Source organism: Papio anubis, chromosome 9 (genome assembly GCF_008728515.1).
Source record: "Papio anubis isolate 15944 chromosome 9, Panubis1.0, whole genome shotgun sequence".
In the NCBI taxonomy this organism is placed as follows: Eukaryota; Metazoa; Chordata; class Mammalia; order Primates; family Cercopithecidae; genus Papio; species Papio anubis.
In genome coordinates, this window is record NC_044984.1 from 66,195,590 (window position 1) to 66,206,787 (window position 11,198).

The 11,198-nt window shown below is 41.7% G+C and overlaps 1 protein-coding gene across 5 annotated transcripts in view; it reads left to right on the forward strand.

Annotated features, from left to right (window-relative positions):
* Nucleotides 1-2,249: 2,249 nt before the first annotated feature.
* The window catches only part of TBC1D15 (TBC1 domain family member 15), an 82,478-nt gene continuing 73,529 nt past the window's right edge, over nucleotides 2,250-11,198 (forward strand). For 3 of the 5 annotated variants that reach the window (XM_009181208.3, XM_009181211.3, XM_009181210.3), the window contains exon 1: nucleotides 2,250-2,342. In XM_009181208.3, coding sequence (XP_009179472.1) covers nucleotides 2,265-2,342 — 78 coding nt within the window. In that variant the 5' untranslated portion in view covers nucleotides 2,250-2,264. Of the gene's footprint in view, nucleotides 2,343-2,534; nucleotides 2,645-11,198 lie in introns of those variants that run through there. The other 2 variants (XM_003906781.5, XM_003906780.5) reach the window with 1 other exon arrangement.

The following is an 11,198-nucleotide window of genomic DNA, read 5'->3' on the forward strand; positions in this document are numbered from 1 at the left end:
CTCAAAGTTTAATATACAGACAAATCAGGGATCTTGTTAAAATGCAGATTTTTCTGTAGTTCTGGGGTGGGATCTGAGATTCTGAATTTCTTTTTCTTTTTTTTTTAGACAGAGTCTAGCTCTGTTGACCAGGCTGGAGTGCAGCATCATGATCTTGGCTCACTGCAACCTCCACCTCTGTCTCCTAGATTCAAGTGATTCTCCTGGCTCAGCCTCCTGAGTAGCTGGGACTACAGGCATGCACCAACACTCCAGGCTAATTTTTGTATTTTTAGAAGAGACAGGGTTTTACGATGTTGGCCAGGCTGGTCTTGAACTCCTGGCCTCAAGTAATCTGCCTGCCTTGGCCTCCCAAAGTGCTGGGATTACAGACATGAGCCACTGCGCCCAGCCAGATTCTGCATTTTTAACAAGCTTCCAACTGATGCTGGTGCTGCCGGTCAGTACATGTACACTTTGAGTAGTAAAGGCTTATACTTTTTTGATGCATGATTAGGTCATTCAAGTCAGGAGTCCAGTGGCAGTGGACACTGGGACTAGAGTTTAGGAAAGAGAGACTTGGGCTGGGAATACTTGGGAGTCATCAGCACATAGGAGATTTTGATGCCAGAATATGAGGATAATGGCCCAGGAATAGTGTTTGGAGAAAAAGGAAGAGAGGCCCAAGGCTAGCCCATGGGTAGTGCGATCATTTAAGGCGCACTTGGAGGATGAAGTGTAAGAAGGTAAAGAAGTAGCAGATGAACCTGAGAGGGGAATGAGGCTTTTCAATGAGAAGTTTGTAGTTCTCGTAATAACTACCACTTATTGAGCCTTTTATTCCTGGCATTGTGCTAAGGGCTTCAACGTTTCTCTAAAACACAGGGTGTAAGAAATGTGACGTCACATTTAAATTTTTCTCTAACCACATCCCAATGCTCTGATCTGGTGGAAAATGTAATTTGGGTCATTAGTAGGATTTTCCCCTCCACACCCAAGATTATATGAAGATTCTAGGGGTTTTAGTCTCAGTCCAGTACATGTGGAAAAGACCCTCTAGTCTTCACTCAGTGCTGATTACTGCTAATATTCTCATTTTCTCACCTCATTCATCCCTTGTAGGTAAGCTGCTTTCTTGATTCAATGCTAAGCTTGGGCATAAGGGTCTTGGTCATGGTTGGAATCTCAGATACCTAGGATGCAACGTCCCTAATATGCCACACATTCATTCCCACCTAAGGTTCCACCACTTTCCTCACCTACTAGGTTCCTGATATTCACATAACTAGCAACTCTCCTTTTCTGTCGTTCAGCTTGTTGCCACCTACCTCAACCAAACTCAAAAGCCTCTAACCTCTCCCCACTGTGTGAAAACGTAAAGTACCTCAATGCGCACAAGTGTTTTTGGTGAAAGGGACTTTTTATTCTGCCCTGGAGCCAGGGAAATCCCAGATCTGTGCCAGAGTTATCAAAGGGGTAGTACACAATCATTCTCTGCATGCTTTTACAGCACTGAGAACAAATACAATTCTTATTATCTTTACAAATCATTTTACCACACATGTATTGTCCTATGAAATCCCTACAACCACTCCACGCAGGAGTAATTCCCAGTTTACATCCTGAAGCTTTGATAAATTTACAAACCTGCTTTAAGTCACAGAGCTATTAAGTAATGTGTAGGTGCTATAAACTATGTGCCTTGGACTCTGCAGCTATGAGGGCATGGTATTATCACAGTTCCCATTGAAATACCTTGCTGGAGGTCATGTGTGAGTGGCAGTGACCAGACAAATAGAGAAACCTCATATATAGAGGGGAAAAGTCTCCACGTTAGTTCCTGGAATATCTCCTTGTTAGTGCTGGGCTTTCTTGGATCTTCACGGCAACGCTACTATCTTTATTTTACTATAAGAAACTGAGGTTTCGAGCGTGTTGGTCATTTGCCTACTGCCACAAAACCAGGCGAATGGGTCGGGCGCGGTGGCTCAAGCCTGTAATTCCAGCACTTTGGGAGACTGAGGCGGGCGGATAACCTGAAGTCAGGAGTTCGAGACCAGCCTGGGCAACATTGGCGAAACCCCCTAATAAAAATTTAAAAATTAGCTGGGCGTGGTGACGCGCGCCTGTAATCCCAGCTACTCGGGAGGCTGAGGATCGAGAATCGTTTGAATAGGGAGGTGGAGGCTGCAGTAAGGCGAGATTGCGCCACTGCACTCCAGCCAGAGCGAGACTCCGTTTCTACAACAACAAAACCACCAGGACAATGCTTGCGCGCTTCCAGTATGGTATTCTTTTCATCTCACCAAACCGGCGTGGCCTGCGCTAGCTTCAGAGTCTCGACAAACTCCAATACAAATAAGGTACACATTATTTTAGGAATCTTCCCCCGGGAGGACGTGGGGCAAGCACAAGCGTAGCGTTGCGGCTGAGACTCAGCCCTACCCGCCTCTGAGCCCAGCTCAGCACGCCTGCGTCTGGTGGCTTTTTCCGCCGGGCCACGTTCCTCCACGCCCTTCCCGCCACACCCCGCCCCTTTCCCGCCCGGATGTTATTCTAGTTTTGCCGGATGTTGTTGTAAGCCCGAGAGACACGTGAGGTTCTGCTACGTCATTACCAGGCACGCGCAGGAAACATGGCGGCGGCGGGTGTTGTGAGCGGGAAGGTAGGTAACGGCCTCCAGGAAGTCCTCGGCTTTTCTCTGGGACGGGGATGCTTTTGCTCTTTGGCAGTTGGCTGGGGGAGGGACACGAGGGAATTTCTATGTCCGGACAACCCGTGGTGTCTGTAGGAGAAGATTGGGTGGTACCAGCTGGTTTCCCGTGAATGCCAGTTCAGCCGCAGAGTTACAGAGCCGGCTCCTGCTCCAAGGCCAGCTAGGCCTCGGCGCTCTTCTGCCCCAGAGCAGAGAGGCTTTTATTCGTATTACCTTTACTAATAGACAGGTGGCTCTCTAGTTCCTTCCCCCTCCCGCCCCCGATTCACTTTTTCTTGACTCTAGTTCTTTGTGTCTACTCTTCTGACTCCAGCGTCTTTTCAGTCTTTGAAGCGTTAACCCGACTTGCCTCTTGTCTTTTTTGCTACACTCTGTTGAAGATGTTTATGCTTCCTTCGGGAGGACCTGAATAGGTGCTAGGCAGCTAGCCGTGCTTTTAGAAGAAACGAGTGTACTGGGTCTGTTTTTACCAAGATGCTGAGTTGGTTGGTGGTGTGAGCAGCGGGACTGTTTCCTGAGAGAAATGGAGATTTACACCGTCCTGTGCTTGTCTAGGAAGGCGTCTATTCAAATATTTATTTTCTAGGCATTTCAGTGGGAGTATTGGTCATGCTGGTTTACGGAGGTGGTCAGTGACACTCCTAATTTCGTTGGAAACTAGGATTATGTGCGGAGATTTCGTCGAATAGTGCCTATTCGCGTTCCGAGGGCACATCTTATGTATAGTTAGGGCTATCAGCTTTATGATACGCCACCGGTAGTATTTCCCAGTGAAGGAGTATTTCATCAACAGCTGGAATCAACTGAAGTGACTCATCGAACACTAAGTGTTGTTTACTCATTGCAGATAGCGTCCTCTGTTCCTTGAGTTTCACTCATGTCTCCCTGTTGCCTTCCCTACTCTATTTTGAGTTGTTTAACAGCGTTTGTGATTTGGTGTTTGGAGTATTAGACTAGGTGGCTGAATAACAAATATGGGATTGGTTTTGCTGTTAATCTGAAGTATGACCTTGGAAAATTGGGCAGTTGTGACTTCTGTGTCTTTCACGTTCTTTATCTGCAGAATTGAGGAGATGGCAATCATTATTTCTTGTATTTCTTGTATTGGAGTTGTTAGGGTTATATGAATTTTTTTTTTTTTAAACATAAAATTACATACTTGTACGTGCTGGCTCTTTTAAAGGATAGGTGGGCATCCTTTTTTGGATTATTTGTGCTCTTGGTTTTCTTGTCAGTTTTTTACTTTTTATGTTCAGGGTGGATGCTGATACTCTGCTTGATTTACTGATATTTGAAGGTTATCCTGTTTGATTTTCCACATAAACTGATCCAGGCTAGGACTTTTCAAGAGGGGATCCCTTCCATTTAAACATCTCCCTCTTTCAGGTTTGGATTGATTTTGAAAGAATCCTTGAGGCAATGAAGCAGAGTTGTGAAATGAAAAACATTTTTCACTCTTTGCAGCCACTACCTTTCATAGTCTGACTTCTTAAAACGAGACTTATATTTAATAATTCTACTTCATAACCTCATTTATTCTCATTCACTGCAAATTCACACCTATTGCCATCACTCCACTGAAACTAGTTTTCCATGTGAAAAGCTACTCCTCTCCGAAGTAATACTATCATGACCAACAAAACCCACGGTTCTTCTCTCAGTATGTTCAGATCTGGTTTAATGGCGTCATCTTTCACCTGTTGCATGTTAAACATACTTGGAGACATTCATTCCTATAATACTCTCTCATCAATAACCATGTCCTACCAGTTTTACCTTAAGAGGTTTCTTAAATTTGCTGCATCTTTACTATCAGTGCATAGTTCAGGCCTTTAGTCTGCTTCTATTCTTGATTTCTTGGCTGATTTTACTCCTTTTCTACAGTCTCTGCCCTTAATCTTCTCTACACCACCACTGGAGTTATTTTTCTAATGCGCAAACCTGATAATCTCTTGATTTAAAAAGCAAATGAAAACTCTATACTTTTTTACCATCAGCATTATAATAATAATAATGAAAGCTGGTTAATGTAACATTAAAAGACATGTTACCTTTATGCTTCCCTACTTCCTAATCTTTTTTCTTTAGGAAAGGGGATGGGGAGAAAATGTGTGCGTATGTTTATTCATCTCCCCCTCCCTTCACCAAGTTTTAGCTAAGAGTTCTAGTTTAGAAATACAGGGGAGTGAATGTTAACCAAGGCGCACAAAAATCACTTGTGATACTGTTTAATAGAAGTACAGATGCTGGGCTACCAGCTCTGTTGAATTAGAATCTCTCAGTGTCTCCACCTAGGATGTAGCTTTTCTTACAACTCTACTTGCTTTGAACTTGGAGTTTCAGAAAGTGATGGAGGAAGTTAATCTTCGTCTTGTAGGGAAGCAGCAAAAGGTAATGGTTAAGAGCTTGGTCTTTGAAGCCAAACTAGTTTCAGAAATTCTTTTCACACATTTACAAGCAACTTCAGTAAAATTACTTAACCTCTCTGTGCTTCAGTCATCTGTGATATAACAGTACCTACTTTATGCTTGGTATGAGGATTAATGAGTAAATATATTGGAAACTGTAGACTGAGCTAATCATCATAAGGTCGGATCCTGAAATGTTTCATCTGCACCTAACATAGATTCTGGCACATAATAGCTATTCAGTGAAGAGGAAGAAGCAAGAAGGTACAAGAAAATGAGGAACCAGGTGCAGTGGCTCACGTCTGTAATCCCAGCACTTTGGGAGACTGAGGCAGGAAGATCACTTGAGCTCAGGAGTTCAAGACCAGCTTGGGCAACATAACTAGACCCCGTCTCTATGAAAAACAAAAAAATTAGCTGGTTGTGGCGACACGTGCCTGTTGTCCCAGCTACTTGGGAGGCTGAGGTGGGAGGATTGCTTGAGCCTGGGACTTGGAGAATGCAGTGAGCTATGATGGTGCTACTGCATTCCAGCTTGGGTGACAGACCAAGACCCTGTCTCAAAAAAAAAAGAAAAGAAAAGAAAAGAAAAAGAAAATGAGGAGGGATTAGAGTGGGAGAAATGGGTCCATTAGTAGCTCTTTTGTTTCAGAGTTGTAAAATCCTATTATAGTACACTTCCATTCACTCTAGGTTTTTCTATTAATGTATTAGAATTTTTTCTCTATTGAAAATTACTGGCCGGGCACGGTGGCTCACGCCTGTAATCCTATCACTTTGGGAGGCTGAGGTGGGTGGATTACTTGAGGTCAGGAGTTTGAGACCATCCTGGCCAGCGTGGTGAAACCCTATCTTTACTAAAAACACAAAAGCCAGGCATGGTGGTACACGCCTGTAGTCGCAGCTATTCAGGAGGCTAAGACAGGAGAATCGCTTGAACCCAATGCAGCGAGCTGAGATTGTGTCACTTGTTCAGACTGGGCCACAGGCAGACTCTGTCTCAAAAAATAAAAACGAAAAATTACTTGAAACAATAGGGAAATCAGCTGTTTTTTTCTTAATTAGAATTTGTGATGTCATTTTTAATAAGAATTTATTTTGTAGCTTAAAATTGGCCCTAACCAATTCTTTTTAAATATGCTCATAGTCCTGTGAAATTTTTGTGCTTTGGAAAGATGAGTATTCTTAGTATCTAGATCTTCCTGGAGACTTGTTTTCCTAGACTAGATCTTTTAACATGGTAGTTACCCATGGTATAATAGGAGTATGTCTTATTTTTAAATTTTTCTGCCATTCTTTAGTTCAACAAACGTTTTAGTACCTGCTATGTGCTGAGTTCTTTGGACACAAGGGTGGTTAAACAGAGACTTGTATTGTTATTATTAGTGTTAATTTATTTTGGAGACAGCCTTGCTCTGTCACCCAGGCTGGAGCGCAGTGGTGTGGTCATGGTTCATTGCAGCCCTGACTGTGTATCTCCTCCAGCACCTGAATTATTCCTGTCTCCTATTTGACTTCGCTTGGCACACTAATATCGTTGAGAAGCAATAATAGTTCTGCCAGTTGCCCTTCCTTGAGAGTTGTACCATTCTCTAGATCTCAAAGGCTCACTCTTCACTTCAGACTATCCATGATGTATTGCCCTTACAACCACCTGTATTCTGCGTTTTTTTTTTTAGTTCCACAGTCATTACTCATTAACACATCCCAAATAAAACTCAGTTTGCTTTCTTCTTTCTGTTCTCCCTATCTCAGTAAAAAACCTCATCTACACAGTTTTGTCCTTACTGTTCTTCCCTTCACCTTTCACATCTAATCAGTCACGAAGGCTTGTCATTTTGATCTTCTAAATATCTTTCTAAGCCACCTGCCTTTCCTCATCCCCACTACCATTGCCTTAGTTCAAGCAACCATGAGTCTCTCCCTCCCTGGATTACTGCAGCTGTTCGTTCTTGGTCCTGCAGCCACTTTATTGGCTTAGAAAAGGCAAGTTTCTAGTTGCTTTTGTCGGTCTTCAGGATAAATTTCAAACTCCTAAATTCTTTAGCATGGCTTATGCAGCCCTTTATGATCTGATCTGGTCTGTGTTTTTGCTTCTAAACTATTTAGACTCTACTCTCTGGTATTTGGGTTTCAATCGTGCACTGAACTACTGCTCTGTATAAAACATACCCTCTGCTAAGAACATACAGCCACTGCTTCCCTACGTTCTCTACTATTTAAAATTGCCATTATTCAGATCTGAGTTTATATGTCGCTCCAAGTAAGTTTTCCTCATTCTCACTCTACCTGAGCCTCCTAAATCTAGGTAAGATAGCCTTTATTAGGGCTTGCTGTGGCAGTCTGTTAGTACTTATATGTTGTAATTGTCAGTTTTCTTGTCATCCCCAGTTAGATTGTAACTACTGTGGAGGCAGTGACTGAATCTTATTTACACCTAGTAACTTGCTCTGTACCTGGCACATGGTAGGCATTTACTGTGTATTTATTGAAGAAGTAACTGAAAATGGTATCTCATTCAGGAGTCTCTGCATTCCTCTGGCACACTCTACTATATACATTGATTTACTGGTTTACATGATACTGCTAGTTTAGTCAGACACTTTTCATTGTGTGTGTTTTTTCCACTGACACCTTTTTATTTCCAGCATCTGGTTGGTGCTCATACATGTGCTGAGTGTATGAGTAAAGAAACTTCTAAATCAGATTAAGTGGAATGGGGAGTAGTTCAAAGAGTTTGGGCAGGCTATTGCTTATGTTCTTTTTTGAAGGGTTTGGTAGAAGTTATTTGCAGAGAGAAAGGACAAAAGGGTGTTCCAGGTAGATGGAACAGAATACACCTGAAAAAAAGCACCAAGCTTTTGGGTAGCAAGAGTTCACAATGGCCCAAGGCAGAAATGTTTTATGTGTTGGGAGTATCAGGAAGTATAACCTCACTATAGAGGTAAAGGGTGAAGACAGAAGATTTTTAAGCCCGTATGTGGTGTAACCAGATGGACATTTTGTAAAGGTTAGTTTGGGCCGTGGTTATACATTATGCACCTTAGATTATTGGAAGGTAACTAGATCAGGAGAAGAGAGATCAGAATGTTATTTTAGTGACTTAGGCTAGAAGCAATGAGGGGCCAGTGCCAGAGGAAAAGGTTTGAGGGACTTAGGATATAGGGTCTGGATGGTGAAAGAAGCATTTAGGATAACTGGGTGGATGAGATATCTTTGACAGAATTGGGAATATCGAAGAAGAGCCGGTTTAGATAGAACACATTGAGTTCAAGATGCCTTATTGAAATAGAGATATCAAGTAGGTGCATAGATATTTGAATGTGGAACCTGTTAGGGTGCTCAGTCTCGCATTTCCTGGGGATGCTTTCTGAAACCATACGCTCAAATTATCATCTGTATGCCAAATAGTTTTTAAAGAAACTGAAGTTTTGAAACTTTGGTTGTTTTATTAGCCTATAAGTTCACATAATTGCTAAAGTTAAGAATGTATGTTGTGTATGGTAGGTGAAAGGTTTCCAAGTTTGGAGAATGATTTAGGGCAATAATTTTACCCTAAAGTTACGGGTACATTTAAAATATTTGGGTTGAATTTTTCCTTTATCTTCCATTTTTGGAAATAAAGATTATAATAATCATAATGTAAGTAAAAATTCAGTCTTAAGTGAAGGCACAGTATAAAAGTTACTATTGTGAAACTTCCTTAGTTTTTCTAGCTCTTTGTGTCAGGAAGGATGTTCTTGAGTTATGATTGTGCAAAAGTTCATTCTGTCTAAAAGTTGAATTTATCTGTTTTTCTGCCTTATTTTTGCTTTTTAATTAAATTGCTAAATTAGGGGTGAGAAAATTTATTCTAAAATGTTTGCTGTGGTCACCAGAACTCTTTTAATAAGTTATATCTGATACAGCTCCTTTGCTAGAGGAGAAAAACAAAATGCAGTTTCTGTTGCTTTTAGCAGGCCATCATTGGAAGTTTTATAAATGTACTTACCTGCTTGGGCATCTTAGCAAATATTTAAGAATAGATAAGAGCCTGGAGGGCATGAGACATTTTTATCCCAAAAGGAAAACTTTCCTCCTTTTTTGTAGTACTTTTACACTTAGAATATTCCTTCTTGTGTAAATATTTTACCTTTTTAATAATTTTGCCAGGTACAGACAAGCAAGGAACTCTAATACCTTTTAATCTCTCTGTTCTTTATGATGTCTGGCACATAATTGCTTCATAAAAGTTTGTTGAATTGAGTTTTATACATTCAGTTTAGCACCACCAAGTGGCAAGTCTTTGAATGCTCTTGATACATTTTGCTTCCTATGGACATCTGATTCCCAATTGGGTGGGAGTGTGATTGTTAATTTTTTTTGAGGCAGAACTAATTTCTTTTTTTTATTTTAGTTCTTTATTTTCTTTTTAGTGAGAATGTCCTCATATATGTATGTACTTATTTTTAGTTAGGTTTTTACTGTTTACAACAAGAGACTTTCCATGTAAGTTATTTTTTATACAGCTTGTTTCCCTGCCCCCCCCCCCCCCCCCCCCGCCCTGACATGGCCTTGGTGTGCGGCCCAGGCTGGAGTGCAGTGTGTGATCTTGGCTTACTGCAGCCTCCACCTCCTGGGCTCCAGCGATCCTCCCACTCCAGCCTCCTGAGTAGCTGGGACTAAAGGCATGCACCGTCACACCCAGCCACTTTTTGTATTTTTTGTAGAGATGAGGTGTTGCCATGTTGCTCCATCTTGTTTGGACTCTTGGCCTTAAGTGATCTGCTCACCTAGGCCTCCTAAAGTGCTGGGATTATAGGTGAACCACCGTACCTGGCCTGTACAGCTATTTTTGAGATACAATTGATGTGATAGGCCACATGTATTTAGAGTACACAACTTTTGACTTTTGTGTATACCATGAACCCATGAACACAATTAAGATAATGATGTTTTCACCATCTCTGTTAGTTTTCTCATGACTCACTGTACTCCATCACTCCATGTGTCCTCAGGCAACCACTGAGCATTTTTTTTGGTCACTATAAATTAGTTTTAATTCTCTAGAACTTTATATAAATTCAGTTATATAGTATATACTTTGTTTTTGTGTGGCTTTCTTTATTTAGGATAATTATTTTGAAATTCATTCATGTTGTTGTATGTATCATTAGTTTTTTTTTTCCCCCCCAAATAATATCCATTGGGCTGGGCATGGTGGCTCACGCCTGTAGTCCCAGCACTTTGAGAGGCTAAGGCGGGTGGATCACAAGGTAAGGAGTTCGAGACCAGCCTGACCAACATGGTGAAACCTTGTCTCTACTAACAATGCAAACATTAGCTGGACGTGGTGGTATGTGCCTGTAATCCCAGCTGCTCAGGAGGCTGAGGCAGGAGCATTGCTTGAATATAGGAGGCAGAGGTTGCAGTAAGCTGAGATCGTGCCACTGCACTCCAGCCTGGGTGACAGAGCAAGACTGTCTCGAAAAAAACCCACAAATAATATTCATTGTATGAGTATATCACATTTTGTTTATCTGGTCTTGTGTTTGATAGATATTTGGGTTATTTCCACTTTGAGTGTTACAAATTAAGCTGCTCTTAGGCCGGGTGGAGTGGCTCACACCTGTAATCCCAGCACTTTGGAAGGCCGAGGTGGGTGGATCACCTGAGGCCAGGAGTTCAAGACCAGCCTGACCAACATGGAGAAACCCTGTCTCTACTAAAAATACAAAAGTAGCTGAGTGTGGTGGTGCATGCCTGTAATCCCAGCTACTTGGGAGGCTGAGGCAGGAGAATTGCTTGAATCCGGGAGGTGGAGGTTGTGGTGAGCCGCTATCTTGCCACTGCACGCCAGCCTGAGCAACAAGAAAGAAACTCCGTCTCAATAAATAAATAAATAAATAAATAAATAAATAAAATAAAGCTGCTCTGAGCATTGGTGTACGTCTTTTATGAAAATATACTTTCATTTTTCTTGATTGGATACCTGAGAATGGAGTGGCTGGATCATATATATTAGTTGTGTGTGTAGCATTCTAACACAGTGGGAAATTGTTTTCCAAAGTAGGTGTAGTGTTTTATGTTTTCACTGGCAGTGTATGAAAGTTCCA